Raw genomic sequence first — 25,893 nt, 5'->3', positions numbered from 1 at the left:
CAAATCAAATATATTTGAGATTCTTCAATGTAGCCACCCTTTGCCTTGATTACAGCTTTGCACACTCTTGGCATTCTCTCAACCAGCTTCACCTGGAATGCTTTTCCAAAAGTCTTGAAGGAGTTCCCACATATGCTGAGCACTTGTTAGCTGCTTTTCCTTCACTCTGCGGTCCAACTCGTCCCAAACCATCTTAATTGGATTGAGGTCGGGTGATTCTGGAGGCCAGGTCATCTGATGCATCACTCTCCTTCTTGGTCAAATAGCCCTTACACAGCCAGGTCATTGTCCTGTTGAAAAACAAATGATAGTCCCACTAAGTGCAAACCGGATGGGATGGCGTATCGCTGCAGAATGCTGTGGTAGCTAAGTGTGCCTTGAATTCTAAATAAATCACAGACCGTGTCACCTAAAAAGCACCATCACACCACCACCTCCATGCTTTATGGTGGGAAATACACGTGGAGATCTGTTCAAAGACACGGCGGATGGAATCAAAACTCTCCAATTTGGACAAATTTCCACCAGGCTAATGTCCATTGCTTGTGTTTCTTGGCCCAAGCAAGTCTCTTCTTATTGGTGTCCTTTAGTGGTTTCTTTGCAGCAATTTGACCATGAAGGTCTGATTCAGTCTCTGAACAGTTGATGTTGAGTTACTTGAACTCATCCTCTGCAGCAGAGGTAACTCTGGGTCTTTTCTGTGGCAGTCATCATAACGCTTGGTTTTTGCGACTGCACTTGAAGAAATGTTCAGAGTTCTTGACTTTTTCCTGTATTGCTCTTTGCTTATTTGAACTGTTCTTGCCATAATATGGACTTGGTCTTTTACCAAAGAGGGCTATCTTCTGTCACAAACACATTAAAAGAAATCCCACAACTTAAGGCACACCTGTTAATTGAAATGCATTCCAGGTGACTACCTCATGAAGCTGGTTGAGTATGCAAAGCTGTCAAGGCAAAGGGTGGCTATTTGAAGAATCTCTTGGTTACGTTATTTCATAGTTTTCTACAATGTAGAAAATAAAAACCTTTGAGGTGTTATAAAACTTTGGAACAGTAGTGTACGTGTGGTTCTAATTGGTCTCTCAGCCCTAAATTATGTTCTACTTGTTAGGAACATTGGAATGCCTTTAAGCTAGACTCTGCAATATGACAATTTAACCTTCAATGCATGCTTACATTAGGTAAGAGCCAATGGTGCTCTTGTAAGGTTTGAATACTTCCCTGCATACATTCAGAGAAGTTGAGACGCAGAGTGCTTGTTGATTTATGAAGGAAGTTGCCCTGCTGTGTTTCATGTTGCTGAGTCTACCTTTTCAGTGTGTTCAAATACTAATAAAATGGCATTTAGGACAACTTCTCAATACCAAGGAAAACTTTAATTGAATTACAATTTACAACAAACATGATTGTAAAAGTTCAGGCAGCAAAGTACAAAAGGACATGTTTCAATATGATTACAATGTAAAAAATACATTGTCTCCAGAGGTGAAAACACCTTGAATTGTTAGTTGGAACTCAACAATATATACAGTACATTTGAGGAACAAGCAGGTAAGATGCACTCTTTTCCTGAACTCAATCTGGTGAAGTTCATACAAAGTGTTTAATTTAACCTTAATACAAAAATAGGTGTATTTATCTTCTTCCAGAGAGTCGTGACAGTAAGCGCACCATATGGAGGGGCAGTGCTATGGCTCTTTCATTAGTCTTCCCTTGATTCATCACATTCTTTCCAATACAGTTAAGAAGGTGAGGAGGAAAGATTAGTTGAGATTGAGCCTGTGTTCTGACAGGTGCTACTGGGCCTGGAGCCTTCGCCTTGTCGTCTGGTCCACCAGTTTGTGGTAGTCATTCAGCTTGTCCTGCAGTTTGTTGTATATCTGAGAGGACACAGTCATAAGAAGCATGGTGACGCGTGTTAACATTTAAACTGATGACAAAGTCAGGGCATTGGTTGTCAAACCGCTTTAAAAACAGCATTTTAAATGGACCTACACTTGCGTTAGTCTGGGTCTCGTTGAGCGCCTGAAGGAGCTGGTCGATGGAAGTGTATGGGAGCCACACCAATGATGCTGTAGCAGAGAGGGGCCTCTGTAACACACACACACACACACACACACCATTAACATCTAGGACAAACATTTGGCTTTAAATCTTATCAATCCCCATTACATTTTAGAGATGAAACTCAAGTTCTCAAATGGGTAAAACAACCAGTCATTGCAAGTGATTTATGCTGTAATGAGGGGTCCCCCCAAAGAAGTGAATTAAGGAACTCAGTCCAGCTTTCAATTTGCCCTTGAAAGTTGTATTAGTAGAATGCACAAGGTGCAATTGCAAAATTGGGTAGTGCATCAGTTTTCCTCATGTCAGTCATTGCATACCTAAGAGAGCTATTTATAACTTGTCTGAAATGTCCAGGGGGTTGCGGGATGTTCCCCAATGCTGGAAGGGGGCCAGAGTGAAAAAGTATGGGAACCCCCGCTGTAATGTACCTCAATGCCGAAGTACTGGTGTCCCTTCCCCAGGAGAGCGTCTACGTACTCCAACACCAGCTCAGCTGCTGCCTCCAGCAGGTCATAGTTCAGGTAGAGCCGTAACAACGCTGCAGCGTCCACGCCCTGAGCAAACAGGCTTATGTTACAATACAGGGGAGCAAATGCAAATAGAAAATATATTTACGGGCTCTAATTCTTTTCGGAAAATGTGTCTTGCATCTCAAACGGCACAGCGTCGCATTTAGTGCAATATTAGCACAAATACTGCGCTCTCTCACCTTGTAGGTGTTGACCATCCAGTCGGGCAGCGGTACACCGTGTGACAGCAGCTTGTTGATGACACAGCGATGGTGCTGAGCATTCTGTGTAGGGTGCTTCTCCAGGTAGGAGGCCAGCAGGCGCCATGCCTCATCTGTGGCACTGGGGAGGGAAAGTACAACTATTAGCATTTTTTCACTCGCACGACTTCACTTCAGCTTAATTGGTCAATTTGATATTTTTTATGATGAACTGTTTAATATTCTCAACAGCACCACAGTGGAATTACCAACCAACTTGTACTATGAAGTGGTCAAATTTAAAACAACCAACCTTGACTCTTTAGTTGTGACGATGGTAGACAGCTGATTGGCAGCCAGCCAGTTCCAGGCTTCATTCTGACTCTCCTCTCCACCATACTGTAACTTTATACACCTAAAAAAAATTAAAAAGTGTTTTTGTATAAATGAAAAAGCTAGCATCACACCACTATGAACCAACAGGAATAAAACCCCTGTATGTGCATGAGAGTTCAGACAAGGCACAACTGCTTACTTTGTCGTGATCACTACAGACTAAATACAGTGCATTGGGATAGCATTCAGACCCCTTGACTTTCTCCACATTTTCTTACGTTACAGCCTTATTCTAAAATTGATTAAATTATATGTTTCCCCCATCAATTTCCACCCAATACCCTATAATGACAAAGCAAAAACTGTTGCATTTTTGCAAATGTATTAATTAAAAAATAGCTTATTTACATACAATACAAGTCAAAAGTTGACACCTTGTCATTCCAGGGTTTTTATTTATACTACATTGCAGAAAAATAGTGTAGACAAAACTATGAAATAACAGAATCATGTAGTAACCAAAGTATTCATATATTTTATTTGATGAAAGCTTTGCACACTCTTGGCATTCTCTCAACCAGCTTCATGAGGTAGTCACCTGGAATGCATTTAATTAATTAGGTGTGCCTTGTTAATGGGTTCAGTTGTGTTGTGACAAGGTAGGGGTGGTATACATAAGATAGCCCTATTTGGTAAAAGACCAAGTCCATAGTATGACAAGAACAGCTCAAATAAGCAAAGAGAAAGAAAGAGTCCATCATTACTTTAAAGAGATGAAGGTCAGTCAATCAGGGAAATTTCAAGAACTTTGAAAGTTTAATTGCAATTGCTGCAATTGCAAAAACCATCCACCACCATGACTGGCGCACTTGAGGACCGCCACAGGAAAGGAAGACCCAGAGTTACCGCCGCTGCAGAGGATAAGTTCATTAGAGTTTACTGCACCTCCGATTGTAGCCCAAATAAATATTTCAGAATTCAAGTAAAAGACACATCCAACATCAACTGTTCAGAGGAGACTGTGTTGCTACAAAGAAACCACTACTAAAGGACACCAATAAGAAGAGACTTGCTTGGGCCAAGAAACGAGAGGACATTAGACTCTGGGAAATCTGTCCATTGGTCTGATGAGCCCAAATTAGATTTTTGGTTCTAACCACCATGTCTTTGAGATGCAGAGTAGGTGAACGGATGATCTCCACATGAGGTTCCCACCGTGAAGCATGGAGGAGGAAGTGTGATGGTGCTTTGCTGGTGACACTGATTTATTTAGAATTCAAGACACACTTAACCAGCATGGCTACCACAGCATTCTGCAGCGACACGCCATCCCATCTGGTTTGCGCTTAGTGGGACTATCATTTGTTTTTCAACAGGACAATGACCCAACAGACCTCCAGGCTGTGTAAGGGCTATTTGACCAAGAAGGAGAGTGATGAAGTGCTACATTAGATGACCTAGCCTCCACAATTGGGTTGAGGTAGGGTAATTAAGATGGTTTGGGATAAGTTTAATCGCAGAGTGAAGGAAAAGCAGCCGGCAAGTGCTCAGCATATGTGGGAATGCCAAGAGTGTGCAAAGCTGTCATCAAGGCAAAGGGTGGCTCCTTTGAAGAATTTCAAATAAAATATATTTAGATTTGTTTAACATTTTTGGTTACTACATGACTACATAGGTGTTATTTTCATAGTTGTGATGTCTTCACTATTATTCTTAAATGTAGAAAACAGTAAAAATAAAAGAAAAACCATTGAATGAGTAGGTGTCCAAACTTTTGACTGGTACTGTAAGTATTCAGACCCTTTGCTATGAGGCTCGAAATTGAGCTCAGGTGCATCCTGTTTCCATTGATCCTCCTTGAGCTGTTTCTACAACTTGGAGTTCACCTGTGGTAAATTCAATTGATTGGACATGATTTGAAAAGGCACACACCTGTCTAAATAAAGTTCCCACAGTTGACAGTGCATGTCAGAGCAAAAACCAAGCCATAAGGTTGAAGGAATTATCCATAGAGTTCCGAGACAGGATTGTGTTGAGGCACATACCTGGGGAAGGGTACCAAAAAATGTCTGCAGCTTTGAAGGTCCCCATGAACACAGTGGCCTCCATCATTCTTAAATTGAATAAGTTTGGAACCACCAAGAATCTACCTAGAGCTGGCCGCCCAGCCAAACTGAGCAATTGGGGGAGAAGGGCCTTGGTCAGGAAGGTGACCAATAACCTGGTGTTCACTGAAAGAGCTCCAGAGTGGAGATGGGAGAACCTTCCAGAAGGACAACCATCTCTGCAGCACTCCACCAATCAGACTTTTATGGTAGAGTGGCCAGGTGGAAGCCACTCCTCAGTAAAAGGCACATGACAGCCCGCTTGGAGTTTGCCAAAAGGCACCAAATGACTCTCAGAAACAAGATTCTCTGGTCTGATGAAACCACAATTGAACTCTTTGGACTGAAAGCAAAGCGTCACGTCTGGAGGAAAACTGGCACCATCCCTACGGTGAAGCATGGTGGTGGCAGCATCATGCTATGGGGATGATTTTCAGCGGCAGGGACTGGGAGACTAGTCAGGATCGAGGGAAAGATGAATGGAGCAAAGTACAGAGAGATCCTTGATGAAAACCTGCTCCAGAGCGCTCAGAACCTCAGACTGGGCCGAAGGTTCACCTTCCAACAGGACAACGACCCTAAGCACACAGGCAAGACAACACAGAAGTGGTTTCAGGACAATTCTCTGAATGTCCTTGAGAGCCTTAACTTAAACCCGATCGAACATCTCTGGAGAGGCCTGAAAATAGCTGTGCAGCGACGTTCCCCATCCAACCTGACAGAACTTGAGAGGATCTGTAGAGAAGAATAGGAGAAACTCCCCAAATACAGGTGTGCCAAGCTTGTAGCGTCATACCCAAGAAGACTCGAGGCCGTAATTGCTGCCAAATGTGCTTCAACAAAGTACTGAGTAAACGGTATGAATACTTACGTGAATGGAATGTATTTTTAATCAATTTACAAAACTTTCTAGAAACCCGTTTTTGCTTTGGCATAATAGGATATTGTGTGTAAATTGTTTTATTTCCCCTCATCAATGTAATCAAAGGCTGTGACGTAACAAAATGTGGAAAAAGTCAAGGGGTCTGAATACTTTCAGAATGCTCTGTACATGCATAACTATGGCATTTACGTAAATCATGCAATGTCAACGAGAGATATGCATATAAATTCAAGTCACTCCGTAGAGTTCAGACTGCCCTAACGAAGCTAGCAACTTACTTGAAGGCGAGCCCCTCGAAGATGGGCGTGAGGGACAGTTTGAAGGTCTGGCATAGTGAGAGGGCACAGTCAAACAGTCCTGTTTGAACCAGCAGGGACACCATCTCTACTGCAGAGGCACTGCCTGCAACACCACACACAGTACTCTATTAGATTTCTGGAAATAGATCGGGGGAGTTGTGAAGAGATGAGTTGCCCTACAGGAATAAATGATCACTTAAAAGAAGAGCCAAAGGCTACAGTTAATTGACTATAGCTTACTGACTGACATTTCACCTTGACATGGTTCCCTTCATACATTTGAAGGAATTTTGTGTTAGTGTTGTACCTGCGATGGCAGCGGACGGCGGGTGGTGCTGAGCCAAGTTGAGGCGGCTACGAGCCAGGGCGTACTCCTTCTGAAGGTCCTTCAGCTCCAGGATGTCTATCTGACCACTCACTGCAGACACACGGATCAATCTACTTCAGAACCGTCATCACTTCACTGTCATACACATTTCACAACCCAACAAATAGTAGCACAGACGCAAAACAGCTACGGCTGTCGTATCTCGTCCCACCTGGACCAGTAGCAAACTCTCCATCGTAGTTCCTCTTCGGTGACGCGCCAGGCCTCTCATACACCGCTCCAGAGGACGGCTGTACGATCCATGCGTAATCAGGTCTGATGAGTCGTAGACAGTTGAGGGAGGCCAGGTAACAGTTAACCTGTTTCTGGAGACCTAGCTGGGTCCTCACCTCCCTGCCCAGACGCATGCCGTACTCAAACATCACTGTACCCGCTAGAAGAGAGAACACGGTTATATAAAACGCACCATACAGAGAGAGGGACAAACACAAACTGGACGGCGATTAAAAATACCATCACCCTTTTCAAACAGCTACAAGCATTAAGTCCCAGGCTCCTCTTACCTTTCCTGTAGTTGTGTCTGTTGATGTGGAAGGCGTAGAGCAGCTCGTAGTAGTTGTGAGACATCAGGTCCACTGCTCTGGCTCTGGACTCAATGATGCTGACCACCTGCAGCCAGAGGAGGACACAGGGGAGGGTCAAATACTGATCTAATACAATTATCTAGTGTGTCCATAATGGGCTCTAACCAAATGTAAAGAGAAAGTGTGTGTGTGTGTGTGTGTACCTCGTCGTGCAGGTTGACGTAGGAGAACTGGACCAGGTCCTGAAGTTGAGAGCGTTCACAAAGAACCACTACCAGCTGACGCAGACAGTCCAACTGCCTGCTGGAGTCAGGGTTCTGTGTGAGGGCTTCGTAGGCTTGGCTGTTGTGTCCCAGGTCCAGGTGGTGCTTGAAGATGCGGGTCCACAGGGCAGCCTGACTCCTGGGGTCGTTGACAGCCTCCGTTATGGCCAGAGTGGCTAGATGGATGACCAGCTCTGGTAGACCAACATCCTCCAGTAACCGCAACACCTAACACACACACACACAATTAAACCTGCACACATATCCACATTGTGTTTCAAAGAAGGCTTTCCAATCCATAGTATTGTTGTCACGATACCAGAATTTTGACTTCGATACCGAGGCAAAAGAAATAAGCCATATCAGCTTTGAAATCAGCATATTATGCATTATGGTTTGCATATTACCACAAACAAAGTACTATGGGTAGTGAATAGATTTTCACTTTAGCTGCAAACTAGCAAGGAAAGTTAGGCCTACAAAAGCTGGAAGCTTCCGGTATCTTCTTGAATTGTAAAGTGTTCTAGCTTGTATGGACATTGTTAATTACTGTTCACAAAACAATTTCTAAATTTCTACATGCCGTTTTGTATTATTATTAGTAGTGTGTTAAGTTCTGTGCAGCATGAGCAGAGAGCTCACATGATGCAGCCCAGACTCCCAGTGCAGGCTAAGTGGAGATCTAACATGATGCAGCCCAGACTCCCAGTGCAGGCTAAGTGGAGATCTAACATGATGCAGCCCTGACTCCCAGTGCAGGCTAAGTGGAGATCTAACATGATGCAGCCCAGACTCCCAGTGCAGGCTAAGTGGAGATCTAACATGATGCAGCCCAGACTCCCAGTGCAGGCTAAGTGGAGATCTAACATGATGCAGCCCAGACTCCCAGTGCAGGCTAAGTGGAGATCTAACATGATGCAGCCCAGACTCCCAGAGCAGGCTAAGTGGAGATCTAACATGATGCAGCCCAGACTCCCAGTGCAGGATAAGTGGAGATCTAACATGATGCAGCCCAGACTCCCAGTGCAGGCTAAGTGGAGATCTAACATGATGCAGCCCAGACTCCCAGTGCAGGCTAAGTGGAGATCTAACATGATGCAGCCCAGACTCCCAGTGCAGGCTAAGTGGAGATCTAACATGATGCAGCCCAGACTCCCAGTGCAGGCTAAGTGGAGATCTAACATGATGCAGCCCAGACTCCCAGTGCAGGCTAAGTGGAGATCTAACATGATGCAGCCCAGACTCCCAGTGCAGGCTAAGTGGAGATCTAACATGATGCAGCCCAGACTCCCAGTGCAGGCTAAGTGGAGATCTAACATGATGCAGCCCAGACTCCCAGTGCAGGCTAAGTGGAGATCTAACATGATGCAGCCCAGACTCCCAGTACAGGCTAAGTGGAGATCTAACATGATGCAGCCCTGACTCCCAGTGCAGGCTAAGTCGAGATCTAACATGATGCAGCCCTGACTCCCAGTGCAGGCTAAGTGGAGATCTAACATGATGCAGCCCAGACTCCCAGTGCAGGCTAAGTGGAGATCTAACATGATGCAGCCCAGACTCCCAGTGCAGGCTAAGTGGAGATCTAACATGATGCAGCCCTGACTCCCAGTGCAGGCTAAGTGGAGATCTAACATGATGCAGCCCAGACTCCCAGTGCAGGCTAAGTGGAGATCTAACATGATGCAGCCCAGACTCCCAGTGCAGGCTAAGTGGGGCAGGCACAATGCGCTCGCGCTATAAGGGGGAAAATCACTGATACAGACTTGATCCATGACACATTTAACAGAAGTACCAAAAGTACTAGTACCAAACGTTTTGTTTTTATGTTCCAGTATCGAAAAAGTACCAAAGTCTCAGTATACCGTGCAACACTAATCCATAGTAACCTTGTTGTAGTACTGTAGTCTTGAGGCGGCTGTGACCTCCTCCTCCTCAGCTCCTGTCAATCTCAGCAGAAACTCCTCCTTCTCCACCTCTGTCGCTGCCTCCTGAAAACACTGCAGTGCCTGGTGAAACAAGATGACAGGACAGGGGGTAAAAAAAAATGTTTTAAACACGGCTACAAACATGATTGCGATTAGAACACAACAGGCACTGATGCTACAGGTCGAAAAGCAGAGGATGCAGTTACAGCCACTGCCCGTGGAACTACAGAAACAAAGTTATTTCAGAATGGTATGCGCAAATGCACTGAAAGGAAAAAACACAGAAATACACACCTTCTGTCCCTCTCCGTTGGCCAGGTAACACTGGCCCAGCATGAAGCGGCAGGAGCCCACGTTCACCTGACACCAGGGCCCAATGAGACGCACATACTCCTGGAGAGAGAGAGAGAGAGAGCGTGAGAATGGATTCTATTTCAAATGCATTTGTATGATTTTCATTCAAATCTGCTTTGAGATTCAATCAATACATACATCTTTATTGTTCCAATTGGGAAATTGGTTATGCAGTGGGGAGAAAAAAAACGACAACCTAACATAACTACACTGAACAAAAATATAACCGCAACATGTAAACTGTTGGTCCCATGTTTCATGAGCTGAAATAAAAAATCCCAGACATTTTTCATACGCACAAGCTTATTTCTCTCAAATTTTGTGCAAAAAAGTTTATATCCCTGTTAGTGAGCATTTCTCCTTTGCCAAGATAATCCATCAGCCTAACAGGTGTGGCATATCAAGAAGCTGATTAAACAGCATGGTCATTACACCTTCTGTTGGGGACAATAAAAGGCCAACTAAAATGTGCAGTTTTGTCACAACAATGCCACAGATGTCTCAAGTTGAGGGAGAGTGCAGTTGGCATTCTGATTGCAGGAATGTGCACCAGAGCTGTTGCCAGATAATTTAATGGTCATTTCTCTACCACAAGCTGCCTCCAACATCGTTTAGAGAATTTGGCAGTACGTCCAACCGGCCTCACAACCACGTGTAACCACGCCAGCCCAGGACCTCCACATCCGGCTTCTTCATCTGTGGGATCGTCGGAGATCAGTCACCCGGACAGCTGATGAAAAGGTGGGTTTGCACAACCGAAGAATTTCTGCACAAACTTTCAGAAAGCGTCTAAAGGAAGTTCATCTGCGTGCTTGTCGTCCTCAACAGGGTCACGACCGGATTGCAGTTCGGCGTCGTAAATGACTTCAGTGGGCAAATGCTCACCAGCGTGACAGTGGCCATCGAAGAAGTGTGCTCTTCCCGGATGAATCCCAGTTTCAAATGTACCGGGCAGACAGCGTGCATGGCGTTGTGTGGGGAAATTGAAAATGTCACTCTTCTTCCATGGTCTGTATACTCACTTGTTTGGGATGGTGGATCAACGTGTACAAGAGCGTGTTCCAGTACCTGCCAATATCCAGAAACTTCGCACAGCCATTGAAGTGGATTGGGACAACATTAAACAGGCCACAATTAACAGCCTGATCAACTACGCGAAGAGACGTGTCGTACTGCATGGTCACAACAGCCGCTCATCTTTATCCCCAGTGAAATCCATAGATTAGGGCCTAGTTCATTTAATTGACTAATGTCTTTAGATGAACTGTAAAATCTTTGAAATTGTTGTAGCGTTTATATTTTTGTTCAGTATATTATGTGAGAGGGTCGTTGAGTCTGTGGGAAGTTTTTCACCTGCAGTTGTGTGTACTGGCAGTTGCCCATCAGACATTCAGGGAACTGGAAGCCTGGATTGTTAGGCCAACTAGAGAGAGTGTGTTAAGGGACAACTTCTTCATAATATACAGTACACCTCATCGCAACTCTCAGAGGTTAATAATCAAAACTTGCCTAAAGCATATCAATCTTAGCCTAGCGTACGCTAATGCCTGTGAAATAGAAGAAACACCTAGCATAAAGCAGTCCAACTCCAGTCTAGCTGCGTTTGAGGATTAGAATAGCTTTGCCTGAAGCATATATCGACGCTAGAGCTAGCCTAGCGGTGCGAGGATACAGTTGCTGAGCCAGCAGGGTGACCACGCTGGAGACCATTTGGGGCCAGTGGAGTAGGGCCGTGCTCTGCTGCTGGGAGTAGATCTGGGTGATGATGGCCTTCCGCGCTACGCTCTGGTAGAACAGCTCCACAACTGTCTGAGGGCTCAACACTAAAGGGGGGGTGGAAAGGATTTAGTGCGTGTTTGAGATCGACTACGTTGCAGTCAGACTTTTAATAACTACTCATTATGTGATCAAGATGAGTGATTTTGTGCCTCGCTGTGATCCCCTCAAACACACCTGATCTGTTGCTGGCCAGGGCTGGAGAATCAGACAGCTCTAAGACTGACAGGTGCTGCAGGTTGGCATCTCTGGAGAAGAAAAATCAAGTAACATTTTATTTTCTCTGAGGAACCCTCATACGCTGCCGGTAGTATCTGTATAGCATGGGTGGGTGTGTGTGTACGTACATGATGTCGAGGGGCACGGCAGTGGCCAGGCTCTGGCTGATTTGTTTGAGGAGATAGTAGGAGGAGAGCAGGTGAGAGGAGCGGGGGATCAGGTCCTGTTGTAGCTGGAGCAGCTGATCCCCTCCAGCCAGGAACACCTGGAAAACACACACGTTTTAAGTCAAAGGAGAAGCTTGAGATGTGAATGGCTGAAAGTGGGTATGGTATGAGTCCAAACGTCAAGAAATACTGTAACACGTGTTTACATGCTGGAGTATGTACGATTGGGCACAGTGTGTGTGTGTGTGTGTGTGTGTACGTACATTGTCTCCGAGGCGTAGGTAGAGCTGCTGCAGTATGAGTAGGTCCCTACAGAACAGGACTCTGGTCATGGCCATCTGGCAGACAGCCTGACAGATAACAGCCACCGCCACACTGCTGCCATACAGTTGGGACAGACTGATACGCACCGACAGGCCTGCTGTGACACACACAAGTGAGACACGCACGTAAAAAACAAAACGTGCACACACCAGTTTACCCTTGAACCAGTCCGATTATTTTCATTTAGAAGTCTAACCGCAGTTTGAACACAGACTAAGCTCAAACAGGATTCAGCTTAGGTTGACTCAAATAACAATAGAATCAAAACTTAAGGGTCGATAAAACAGACATCGCATAGCATTATCTAGGGCTAATCTGTGTTGAGATATTAGCGTTGGTAGGTCTAATATTATCTAGGAGTTTACCTGTGGTGAGAGGTCCCTCTCCTCCTGGCTCGGAGTCCGTCTCCAGGTCCATCTCTCTGATCAGCGCAGCCATGGCCGACACCGGGTTACGGATGTCCTGCAGCTTGTTCTGAATGTCCTCGATCACGTTCTCACTACGATGGGAATGAAAGATGCGTAACGGTCAGTCACACAACACAGCAATGCCTAAATGTGTAGGACCCATAGGAGGTCACGGTTTGTTGGTTGAAATTCAATTCATGAGAAATGAAGATCGAAAAAATGGCCAATGAGAATTTGTCAATTCATTGACTTTCAGATTTACCTCCATAGACAGTACATAGGCATTTCGAAAAAAGGTAAACTGTTGACGTGTGTTTTGTACTGACTTGTCATTGGCCAGTAGGTTCTCCAGCACCATCTCTGCAGCCCTCTCAGGTGACTGTAAATGTTCCAGGGCCTTCTCCATCTCATAGGCCATGTCCCCCGGCACCGCGTCACTCACCAGCCTCAGACACTGCACCAGCTGCAGCACGTCACGACTAACTTCTGGGTCTGGCCATAGGGAAACGTGGTAAAGGGGGAAACCGAGGTCAGTGGGGAGCACAGAAGAGCCAAGACATAACTAAACAGAAAGGGAAAGGATGAGTATAGGGAGGTGTTACGGAACAAAAATGTCTACCTTACAACAACAAAACCAACTTGGTACTTTGAGCCAAAATGGCTACTTTAAATACAGTTGACAAAAATAAACCCAGTGAATAAAGTGGGTAAAGAGCCCTCTGGATCTAAAATGGCTACTAGGTCTATACATAAAATAACCAGTATACAGAGGCATGAGAGAACCAGTCAGTCCCAACGCGATACTGCATAATATGCAAGGGCTTGCAAATTTGACCAATCACTGCACACTAGAGGTCGACCGATTATGATTTTTCAACGCCGATGCCGATTATTGGAGGACAAAAAAAAAAGCAGATAACGATTCAAATCGGCCGATATAAAATAATAAATATTTATAATAACAAAATAAAACAATATATATAATAAATATAATAATGACAATTACAACAATACTGAATGAACACTTATTTTAACTTAATATAATACATCAATAAAATCAATTTAGCGTCAAATAAATAATGAAACATGTTCAATTTGGTTAAAATAATGCAAAAACAGTTTTGGAGAAGAAAGTAAAAGTGCAATATGTGCCATGTAAAAAAGCTAACTTCTAAGTTCCTTGCTCAGAACATGAGAACATATGAAAACTGGTGGTTCCTTTTAACATGAGTCTTCAATATTCCCAGTTAAGAAGTTTTAGGACTATTTCTCTCTATACCATTTGTATTTCCTTTACCTTTGACTTTTGGATGTTCTTATAGGCACTATAGTATTGTCACCCTAATCTCGGGAGTTGATAGGCTTGAAGTCATAAACAGTGCATAAACAGCTGCTGGCAAACGCAGGAAAGGGCTGTTTGAATGAATGCTTACGAGCCTGCTGCTGCCTACCATCGCTCAGTCAGACTGCTCTATCAAATCATAGACTTAATTGTAATATAATAAACACATAAATATGAGCCTTAGGTCATTAATATGGTCAAATCCGGAAACTATTCTTTCAGTGAAATACAGAACCGTTCCGTATTTTATCTAACGGGTGGCATCCCTAAGTCTAAATATTGCTGTTACATTGCACAACCTTCAATGTTATGTCATAATTATGTACAATTCCGTCAAATTAATTACAGTCTTTGTTAGGAAGAAATGGTCTTCACACAGTTCGCAACGAGCCAGGCGGCCCAAACTGCTGCATATACCCTGACTCTGCTTGCACTGAACGCAAGAGGAGTGACACAATTTCCCTAATTATTATTGCCTGCTAACATGAATTTCTTTTAACTAAATATGCAGGTTTAGAAAATATATACTTGTGTATTGATTTTCAGAAAGGCATTGATATTAATGACTCTCTGAGGTCATTAAAGATCCCATGTCACTTATTGTAAGAGTAGGGGTGTTAACCCCGGTGTCCTGGTTAAATTCCCAATCTGGCCTTCAAACCATCATGGTCACCTAATAATCGCCAGCTTACAATTGGCTCATTCATCCCCCTCCTCTCCCCTGTAACTATTCCCCCAGGTTGTTGCTGCAAATGAGAACGTGTTCTCAGTCAACTTACCTGGTAAAATAACAGATAAATAAATAGGTACATTGGTGCAACGACAGTGCTTTTTTCGCAAATGCGCTTGTTAAATCATCACTCGTTTGGCAAAGTAGGCTGTGAGTCGATGATAAATTAACAGGCACCGCATTGATTATATGCAACGCAGGACAAGCTATTTAAACTAGTAATATCAACCATGTGTAGTTAACTAGTGATTATGTTAAGATTCATTTATTTTTATAAGTTTAATACTAGCTAGCAACGTACCCTGGCTCCTTGCTGCACTCACGTAACAGGTGGTCAGCCTGCCATGCAGTCTCCTCGTGGAGTGCAATGTAATCGGCCATATATAGGCATCCAAAAATGCAGATTACCGATTGTTTGGAAAACTTGAAATTGGCCCTAATTAAATCGGCCATGCCGATTAAATCGGTCGCACTCTACTGCACATAACATTCTAATCACAATAATATCACAGAAAACTGACCCATCACCACAGTACAAAAAGAGAGCTCGCAATTTCAACCAATCGCCGCACATTTTCCGCATAATATTGTTCAATCAAGCCCCGTGTCAAACTTTTCCCCCTCGGTCAGCACAATTTTTGCGACAAATTGGACAAAACCAATGCATATCGCCATGCGAAATGTCAGAATTGCCGCAGCCAAATCAAGCATTTCGCCCGCAAATATCACAAACAAATCCCGTGAAATTCTGGAGGGACTGACCAGTAGCGGACAGCAAAAGGGTTTGGAGAAGGGTCTTTACCTTCAGTGACAGGCGTCTCCTCCTCTGAGAACAGGTACTCATCAAAGGACAGGTACAGGTGGTCCACAGCAAAGCAGGGCAGCAGGAACGACACAAAGCCCTTGAATAAACACAGTCATTCACTGATTGACAAAAATCCGGGAAAGAAATCCAGAAATATTTTTAATAGAAACTGGGTCCCCTTAGTCCCTTTTGGGATAGATGGTCCTGAAGAAACTACGCAGAAAACATAAAACAAACAGACACGTATAAGAGAGTTGTGTGTATGTGTGCGTTTAAGACATGGAGCTGTACGTGTGCGTGCCTCTCCTTCCGTACCTTCTTGAGCAAACAGACCATGTGTGTGTGTGGGTTGAGCAGTAGGCCGAGCGGAGTGGCCAGAGCCTCCTGGTACTGCAGACAGCAGGCATAGAATTTAGACCAGAACTCCACTTGCAGCTGCCTGTACTCCTCCTGGCTAAACTCAAACTCTGTCACACTGCTCTGCAGCTACATCAGGGGAGAGAGGGGAATACATATTGAAAAACCAGCAGAAACCAGGCGATATTAAAAAAAAAAAATGTTTAAGTCTGTTGAAGGGAGGAAAAGGGGAGAGCGAGAGCGAATAAGCAAAGAGCTGGTCTAGCTTACCTCGTTCTCCACAGCCACCGTCACTTCTTTCTTGAGGGTCTCCCAGGGGAGGTCAGCGATTCGCTCTGTGCCTCTCCTGTAAATCTGTAAGGCTTTGACTATAGCAGAGGCAGTGAATCTCAGGGGGGAGAATAGCATGTCCAGGTAGGTCTCCTGTCATAACACAAAGACAAATTAGCTTGATTATAAAGTGTAGCGTTATTCTTGTGGGGAGGCCCAATAGTGACAATATGGAAAAAGAGGATACTTGTTTTGGGAGAGTTGATCAATTGTAGGGACGTGGATCTCCCCCTTCAAGATGATTCAAATCTAGTAGCATGGGCTCCGATGAGATACGCTTTAGTTTGAAACGATTCGGTTTGTTTAGAGGATCGAATCAATGCAATTCAGTTCGCTGCGAAACGATGCATAAACACATTCATTTTCCCTTCTGAATTAAAATCTGTTGCTGATGGAGCTCCTGAGCTGGGCCTCTCTGAACTAACTTCTCTCCTTGTGTGTTTGTGTAAATTATGTCCATGGTGTACGTAAAGGGAAAAGGGGATAACCTAGTCAGATGTACAACAATGCATTCAACTGAAATGTGTCTTCTGCATTTAACCCTAGGAATCAGAAAGGTGCGGGGGGTGGGCTGCTATAGTCGACATCCACGTCTTCGGCGCCCGGGGAACAGTGGGTTAACTGCCTTGCTCAGGGGGCTACCGCGTCGGCCATGCAGTGCGGCTCACGAAAGTGATTAGAGCCGTTACGACATCATCAACTTTCCCCTGTACATCTAAAAATGGACATATCGACTGTTTAAACATGGACTCCACGTCCGTTTGCGATATTACAACAAAGGAGTTATTGGGCATCATTGCACACGCGATAGAAGAGCGCGATAGATACTGTAATGATTTCTTTTTTACCATGTTGAGCAACGCTCCTCAACTCTGCAACAAAAACAATAACGGTGGTGTGGCGGCCAGTGCCGCCGTTTTCTCCTAAAGCAAAACCACCAAAACTACTACTGACGGTGAACCCGAACAATCAAAAATAAAATCCTAAGTAAGCACAGATCAGCAGTTATAACTTCACGAGAGTTGTCTCCAGTAGCTTACTTTTATTCCGGTAAAACAAGATCAATGACCGTCAACGCAGTTACATGCTTAGATCCACACTGAAGGACAGGGCGCCCCAGTTGTGAAAGGAATCTTCGGAAGGTAGAAAGAAAGTAATATGAGATTTTTTTTTTTTATTCAACCGGCAATTGGTAACGTCTTAAAATGGATTTTCTGACCAATGCATGCTACATTTGAATCCGTTTGGGGTCCCGCAGATAGATGATCTCATCTTAAACATTTGAACCAGGGACCGATGCGTATTGGTGAATCGTTACACCCCATATCAATTGCAATGATGTATGGATAGAGGGCAAAGTCATACTTAAAAAAAAAAAATTATAGAAAATTCTGATTAATCAGTTCAAATCACAATTGAAATCAGCGGTGAATGATGTGGTGTTGTCTTACCCTGGGGTCCTGGTCTGCTCCGATGTGGACCTCCTCCTCAGGGGCAGGCTGCACAAAAACCTGGTTCCACTGACCTGCCGTGGAACTAAGACATATCATAAAGGAGGTTAGATAGAAAAAAATCTAAATTAAATGACCACACTCCAAATAATATTATTTTGGATATATTGATATACACTTTATTAGGTACACCCATCTAGTACCCAGTCAGACCCCCCCTTTGCCTCCAGAACTACCTGAAATCTTTGGGGCATATTACAAGTTGTCAGAAGCGTTCCACAGGGATGTTGGTCCATGCTGACGCAATGGCATCACGCAGTTGCTGCAGATAGGACGGCAGTACATTCATGCTGCGAACAGTCCGTTCCATCTCATCCTGAAGATGCTCTATTGGGTTGAGGTCTGGGGACTGACCAGGCCACTCAAGTAAACTGAACTCACTGTCATGTTCCAGGCAATGTTTTTCCACTCCTCTGTTGTCCAGCGTTGGTGATCGCGTGCCCATTGCAGCTGCTGCTGCTTCTTGTTTTTAGCTGATAGGAGTGTAAATCCGCCGTGGTCGTCTGCTGCAATAACCCATCTGTGGCAAGGATCGACGAGTTGTGTGTTCCGAGATGCCCTTCTACACACTGTTGTACTGCTCCGTCATTTGTCTGTTTGTGACCCGCCTGTTAGCTTGCATGATTCTTGCCATTCTCCTTCGACCTCTCATCAACGAGCTGTTTTTGCCCACAGGACTGCCGCTGACTGGACGTTTTTTTTGTTTGTCACACCATTCTCAGTCAACCCTAAACACGGTTGTGCGTGAAAAGCCCATGAGTGGGCGGACGTTTCTGAGATGCTGGATCTGGCGCGCCAGGCACAGACGATCATACCGCACCCAAAGTCTCTTAGGTCACTCGCTTCGCTCGGCGAATGCTGCGATGCCAGCCTGCCTGCATTATATAAACAAGCCACGTAACTCCCTGTCTGTAGGTGCGACCCGGGATGGCAGGTAGCCTAGTGGTAAGAGCATTGGGCTAGTAGCCAAAAGGTTGCTAGATCGAATCCCCGAGCTAACAAGGTAAAAACCTGTCGTTCTGCCCCTGAACAAGGCAGTTGGCCTAGGAACAGTGGGTTGTCATTGTAAATAATTTGTTCTTAACTGACTTGCCTAGTTAAATAAAGGTAAAATAAAAATATATTTTCGTGAACGGGGTGGTGTAGCTAGAAAACTGGCCATTGAGTGTATAAGCATAAGAGTCCATTACACTATCCAAAGGATAATCTAAGTGTAATACTCACTGTTCAAAGTTGATGTATTTCACCACGGTCTGGTTGGTATCGTCCAGCCACAGTCCCCAGATGTCCGTGGAGGTCAGAGCAAAGTCCACCAGTGTCTCCTGAACAAATTAATACAGGAGATCAGTCAGCAGTCAAAACAGTCCATTACTGATGAGATTTTCCTTTAAAATATTATCCTACCTACACACACACATTACAGCCGCATCAGCTAACAAAAATCTCTGTCACACTAACAGAGTCAACCCGCCTCTCTCCACGTACCTGTGTGGCGAAAAGCGAGGAGATGTGGTCCAGGCTGTAGCGGTTGTTGTCCGTTGCCACTAGCTGCAGAACAGTGAACTGTCCCCTGGAAGGTACGGCCAGGTATACGGCCAGACACAGCCCCGTAGAGGGGGAGAAGGCTAGCCGCAGCCGATGGCCCTGCCCTGGGGAACCCTTCACACCGCGGCACGCTGGCATGTACTCCAACATGTCAGTCTCCATCAGACACACCTGGTCCTGTAGGAGGGAGGGAGGGAGGAGGGACATCATGTTAGCAAAAACTTTTTTTTTTAGGTATCAATGAGGCCTACTTTTACATTCAAATGAAAAATTAAGCTTAACATCCTTCCTCTAAAGGACATTTTTTGGCAAAACACACAGGTATGCTTCTGAACTGCTGCTAATGCAGACTGACCACAGTATTTCTACGGGACTGACCCTAAAGGACCACATGCGTAGTTTATGGTCCTGACACAGAGCGAAGATGAAGGTGTCGTCCTCCAGTTCCCTTACTGCCAGACTCAGGGCCAAGTCCCCAGGACTCTGCTCACCTCTGGATGGGACACAGGAGCACAGGGAGGGTCACACAAACACACACACACAAACAATAGAACCAGTGTTGCTTTACACAATGGGGCTATGGCACAGACTCAGACTCAACCTATTCAAGGACAACAACATGATTTCTAACCTGATTGCAGTTGGCATCCAGCCAGCGAGTCTCTGCATTACAGAGCTCCTCTTCAGCTCCAGAACGGTCATGCTACCCTGTGTGTCATGTGGGGGCAGTGTGATGACCAGGATGCCCCCAGCAGGTGAAGCCAGGGCATAGTGGGCCTCTCCCTGGTGGCTGAGCCAGGCTGCTGAGGCGGTGGGGCCTGCTGTCTGGCCTACGGGGCTGGGGATCACCGCGCTGTGGGCTGGGTCTTGAAGACTCAGCTTCCCCACGTCTGTGAAGATAGACTGCATCTGGAGCTCTGTCACCAGTTCCTGTAGAAGAGAGGTGAGGAAGGAGAAAGCATATTTGTATACAAATCTCATTTTATTTGTCACATGCTTCGTGAACAGGTGTCGACTCACTGGGAAATGCTTACTGACAGGCCCTTTCCACCAATGCAGAGAGAAAAATAGAAAGAGCATAACACGAGGAATAAATACACAATGAGTAATGACAACTTAGCTATATACACGGAGCACCAGTACCGAATCAATGTGCAGGGGTACGAGATCATTGAGATAGATATGTACATACATATAGGTAGGGGTAAAGTGACTAGGCAACAGGATAGATATAATAAGCAGTAGCAACAGTGTATGTGATGAGTCAAGAATTAGTGCAAAGGGGATCAATGCAGATATGGGTAGCTATTTGGTTAACTATTTAGCTGTTCAGTGTCCTGTTGGTTCCAGACTTGGTGCATTGGTACCGCTTGCCGTGCTTGGCAACTTGGGTTGCTGGAGTCTATTTTTAGGGCCTTCCTCTGAGACCGCCTGGTATAGAGGTCCAGGATGGCAGAGAGCTCAGCCCCAGTGATGTACTCTGTAGCGCCTTGCGGTCTGATGCCAAGCAGTTGCCATACCAGGCGGTGACGCAACCTGTCAGGATAGCTGTAGAACTTAGAGTATCCAAGGGCCCATGTCAAACCTTTTCAGCCTCCTGAGGGTGAAGAGGCGTTGTCGTGCCTTCTTTACGACTGTGTTGTTGTGTGTGGACCATGTAAATTCCTTAGTGATGTGGACACAGAGGAACTTGAAGCTCTTGACCCACTCCACCCCAGCCCAGTCGATGTGGATGGGGGGCGTGCTTGGCCCTCCATTTCCTGTAGTCCACGATCAGCTCCTTTGTCTTGCTGATGTTGAGGGAAAGGTTGTTGTCCTGGACTGGCACCACGCTACCAGGTCACTAACCTCCTCCCTATAAGCCGTCTCAATGTCCCTGAGGGGCCCCCGTGTAGAGGCACAGCGTGGCGGATGTGTTGTTGTTGCCTACACTCACCACCTGGGGGCGGTCTGTCAGGAAGTCCAAGATCCAGTTGCAGAGGGAGGTTCTCTGTCCCAGGGTCCTGAGCTTAGAGAGCACTATGGTGTTGAACGCTGAGCTGTAGTCAATGAACAACATTCTCACATAGGTGTTCCTCTTATCCAGGTGGGAGAGGGCAGTGTGGAGTGCAAGAGAGATTGCATCATCTGTGGACCTGTTGGGGCGGTATGTGAATTGGAGTGGGTACAGGGCGTCTGGGATGATGTGTTGATGTGAGCCATGACCAGCCTTCCAAACCATTTTATGGCTACAGATGTGGGTGCAATGGGGCGGTAGTCATTTACAGGTTACCTTGTCGTTCTTGCGTACAGGGACTACCGAGGTCTGCTTGAAACCAGTTACACAGGATACCGAAACTTCTGTACTTTGATACTAGAACATGAAAAACAGTTTGGTAGTCAAATTTGTTAGTTTCGGTACTTCTGTCAAATGTGTCTCACGGATCAAGTCTATCAGCGCAGCCAATGCCCCACTTATAGCACACCGTGCCTGCTCCACTTAGCCTGCACTCGGAGTCTGGGCTGCATCATGTTACCTCCCTTCATGCTGCACAGAAGTTAACACACTTGAATAATGGGACACAGCACGTAGACATTTTGAAACTGTTCTCAAAACAATGTCCATACAGGCTAAAACACTTTACAATACAACAAGATACCGGTAGCTTCCAGCTTTGCAGTCGAACTTTGCTTGCTAGCTTACAGCTGAAGCCAACATCAATTCCCTACCCCTAGTACCTTGTTTGGGATAATATGCCAACCATAACACAAAACATGCTGATTGCCACCAAAACTTTATTCATTCACTTAAATATCAGTCTCTCTCTCTCACCTCTCCCAAAGATGATCTATTGCCTCAGCGAACTGACTGAATAGGGCTCTGACGGGCTGCCCCCGTCTTGCCTCGTGATTGACGTTATTACTGGTTAAAGAAACAGCGTGCACTTTTATAAAATAAAGCTACTTCTATGCAAATGTTGTTGCTCAGTACAATGAAATAAATCCCAAATGGAAGGGTTACAGATTTTCATGGGGCTACAGATGTCAGGCAAAACAAGCTCAGTAACTCAATGCATGCACACGCACATGCACTCACCTGTATTGTGAATAGGCCAAGGCTACATCTTGATTTAGCCGTTTTATCAAGAGATTTACCACTCAAATTACCATTATGTTATGTAGTTTGGTAAAACTAAGTCAAATGTATTGTATGATTGTACAATGAATGCATACATGGCTGTCTGAAAATGTTTTACATAAAATTATAATGTAATGATATTGAACTCAAAAGATTCCCAAATGATTGAACAGCGCAGTAGCCGAGTTTATCCGTCTGGACCAAGTGCAATTCTGTGACTTTGGCTAATATGCCTTTTTTTGTTCCCATGGTATCGTTTTGGTATTGAGTAAAGTGATTGTACTAAGTATTGTGACACTAAACCTGGTATTGAAGTAAAAATGCTGGTATTGTGACAACCCTACACATTTTATTTTAGGAATTACAGACAGGGTCAAGTTGAAAATGTCAGGGACGACACTTGGCAGATGATCAGCGCGCGATCTGAGTTCATGTCAGGGTACTCAGTCTGGCCCCGAAGCCTTGTGAATGTTAATATGTTTTAAGGTCTTACTCACATCAGTTACGGAGAGCGCGATCACAGTTGTCTGGAACAGTTGGTGCTCTCATGCATGGTTCAGTGTTGCTTGCCTCAAAGCAATCATAGAAGGCATTTAGCATGTCTGGTAGGCTGGCGTCACTGGGCAGCACATGGCTGGGTTTTCCTTTGTAATCTATGAGAGATTGATTGCCCTGCCACAGCCAATGAGCGTCAGAGCCAGCATAGTAGGATTTGATCTTAGTCTTGTATTAACGCTTTCCTGTTTAATGGCTCGCCGGAGGTCGTAGCGGGATTTTTTCGAAGCATCTGGATTAATGCCCCTATCCTTGATAGAGGCAGCTCTAGCCATTAGCTCAGTGCGGATGTTGCCTGTAATCCATGGCTTCTGGTTGGGATATGTACGTACTGTCATTGTGGGAACGACGTCGTCAATGAACTTATTAATGAAGCCGGTGACCGATGTGGTAAACTCCTCAATGTTATTATATGAGTCCCTGAACATATTCCATTCTGTGCTAACGAAACAGTCCTGTAGCTTAGCATCCGCTTCATCGGACAACTTCTGTATTGAGCACATCACCGGTACTTGACTTATTAGTTTTTGCTTGTAAGCAGGAGGATAGAGTTATGATCAGATTTTCCATAAGGCGAGGGAGACCCTTATATGCATTTCTGTGTGTGGAGTAAAGGTGATCAAGAGTTGTCACCTCTAGTTGCACAGGTGACATGCTGGTAAAGATTTGGTCAAACGGATTTCAGTTTCCCCACATTAAAATCACAGGCCACGAGAAGCGGCGCCTCTGGATGTGCATTTTCTTGTTTGCTTACAATGTAGTGGTTTGAGGGAGTGCCTAAGATTGTGCTGCGCTGTCAACCAAAATGTTTCTCAAATTATTTTCCCAACTCCACCCCTGCTTCGGACATACTTTTCATGCATTTTGGTTTAGAAACGTTCTAAATAAAAAAAAGAGGGACTTACGCTGCGGTACATGCGTGTGGGGTGTGGCAGCACCAGCCGGTGCACGGTCTGATTGGTGACAATGAGGATGATGACATTGTTGAGAGTCTCCTGGATGTGTACACCTCCAGGCAGCAGGGGGCAGTGTGTGATCTTGAGTTTAACAGCATTGTTCAGTAGGTTGGTGTCCAGAGACTGCTCCACCAGCTGAACTGTGTCCCCAGAGGTGGACCTGGAGAGAGGACATAGATGAGACAGCATGCCAATTCCAATGAAGGCCTCTGGAAGCTGTGTGTGTTTTACACGTCAAATTAAATCGACATTGACACATGGCTAGCCTGGGTCAGTGCCATCTGCATCGTGTGGCTTCTCAGTCTGGAAACTGTGTGATAGAACCCATGTCACGTACAGTGGTCCTCCAAGACTAGTCTAGGACAGAGTCTGGCAAGAGAACACAGTCTGGCTATAGATTTAAATCAACGCTGGTATGTTGTCAAAGATCAAAAAACAGAACAAGTATATGATAAGAACATTCAGACAGACAAAAAAAAAAACACCAACACAAAGTGCCTTAAGGAGTTGGGCTACCGTGAGCCGCAAGAACAGCTTCAATGCGCCCTGGCAAAGATTTTACAAATGTCTGGAATTCGACACCATTATTCCATAATTTTGCCGTTTTGTTATTGGTGGTGGAAAACGATGGCTCAGGCACCGCTCCAGAATCTCCAATAAGTGTTCAATTGGGTTGAGATCTGGAGACACATGCATCCTTTAAGCACACTTTACTGCTTTGAGACCCCTCTTTCAAAGTCAGAGATCTCTTCTTCTAGCCATGGCAGCCAAAAAAAAAGCTATTTTTATACATGACGGGATGTTAACTGCTTAATTAACCCAGGAACCACACCTGTGTGGAAACTTTCAATATACTTTGGATCCCTAATTTACTCAAGTGTTAACTTTAATTTTGGCAGTTACCTACATACCACAACTCACCAGTGTATGCATCTGTTGCTAGTGATGGACAGGAGTTTTCCACTCTCCTCATAATGAAAGCCTCCTGCGCTGTCTGGGTATTTTACACCGCCAGGAAGAGCATTCAGACCTGTTGAGAAACCATACATGTCATCTGGTCAGTTCCAATAGAGTGTTGCATAGTGGCTTTGCTTGTTGACACTCTCAAACTGTGTTGGTCTGACACGGACAGGTGGTTAAACAACTTGCTAGGTTTGTTGGGACTGTGCCGGAGTCCAGACTGACCAACAACTTTCTGTGTCCAATACCTACGGTTGCTAACGTTAGCGATCAATGAATGATATATCAAAAAAGCAGAAATCATTACATATCCTATACGAATACATGTCAATATAAAACCAATAGTTTAACATTGCCTTTCAGAATCTGGAAGCCATCGCTACAGTATGCTATAAAACGAGCAGACCGTGGTCAAAAGCGGTTAGCTAACTAACGGTAGCTAACAACCTGCTTATGTTATGCGCGAGGATACTGATCATTGAAAATAATTTCGGCGTACAGTGTAGATAAGCGAGGTATCTAGCTATAAATTGGGGTTGTGGTGCTCGGGAGCAACACAATAAACCTGCAGAGGACACAGTTACCTTGCTTGCTAGCTTATTAGCGCACACCACACGCCCGCTCCATGGATGTCAGTAGCTAACGTTAGCTAACTAACCAACACATTGAGTTAGCGCGTAAGCGGCCCTAATGGTGAGTCACTCACGACCTCACTACAGCGTTAGTCACAAAAACCTTTCATATCAGTAAATAGAAAGCAGAACAATATTTTAATATTCACAAAGTTTTACCGGGGTTTACAGTTATCTCCCGGAATCTTGGTAGGGTTTCCCTCTCAAATCCACATATCTCTATAAAACTCCTTTCCAAGACCGCCGCCATCTTCACCGCATTGACTTGTGGGATTGAATGACCGCCTTCTGGCCTTTCAAAAA

General features: G+C 44.9%; 1 protein-coding gene across 1 annotated transcript; it reads right to left on the bottom strand.

The window, feature by feature from the left end:
* Positions 1-1,360: 1,360 nt before the first annotated feature.
* Positions 1,361-25,893, bottom strand: LOC106573125 (nuclear pore complex protein Nup160). The gene is made up of 30 exons (XM_014147844.2): positions 25,750-25,893; positions 24,920-25,028; positions 23,948-24,158; positions 20,001-20,299; positions 19,748-19,862; positions 19,310-19,546; positions 19,049-19,146; positions 17,765-17,849; positions 16,254-16,406; positions 15,942-16,112; positions 15,624-15,723; positions 13,076-13,241; positions 12,708-12,841; positions 12,282-12,439; positions 11,980-12,116; positions 11,810-11,880; positions 11,529-11,679; positions 11,210-11,279; positions 9,797-9,895; positions 9,464-9,583; positions 7,518-7,805; positions 7,294-7,399; positions 6,942-7,163; positions 6,710-6,820; positions 6,382-6,505; positions 3,093-3,194; positions 2,780-2,921; positions 2,499-2,624; positions 1,999-2,094; positions 1,361-1,883 (listed from the first exon to the last, which is right to left on the bottom strand). The coding sequence occupies exons 1-30, from the start codon at positions 25,838-25,840 to the stop codon at positions 1,800-1,802; spliced, it is 4,176 nt and encodes a 1,391-aa protein (XP_014003319.1). The 5' UTR covers positions 25,841-25,893; the 3' UTR covers positions 1,361-1,799.

The sequence above is a fragment of the Salmo salar genome, chromosome ssa16, assembly GCF_905237065.1.
Source record: "Salmo salar chromosome ssa16, Ssal_v3.1, whole genome shotgun sequence".
Lineage (NCBI taxonomy): Eukaryota > Metazoa > Chordata > Actinopteri > Salmoniformes > Salmonidae > Salmo > Salmo salar.
The sequence above is the reverse complement of the archived record's forward strand: the minus strand, read 5'-3'. Positions and strand labels throughout refer to the sequence as shown.

Coding starts and splice junctions, on each gene's coding strand:
- LOC106573125 (XM_014147844.2), bottom strand. CDS start 25,840: ATGGCGGCGGTCTTGGAAAGGAGTTTTATAGAGATATGTGGATTTGAG. Junction 16,113..16,253: donor CGGTGGCTGTGGAGAACGAG/GTAAGCTAGACC, acceptor CCCCTGATGTAG/CTGCAGAGCAGTGTGACAGA. Junction 9,584..9,796: donor CCAACGGAGAGGGACAGAAG/GTGTGTATTTCT, acceptor TTGTTTCACCAG/GCACTGCAGTGTTTTCAGGA.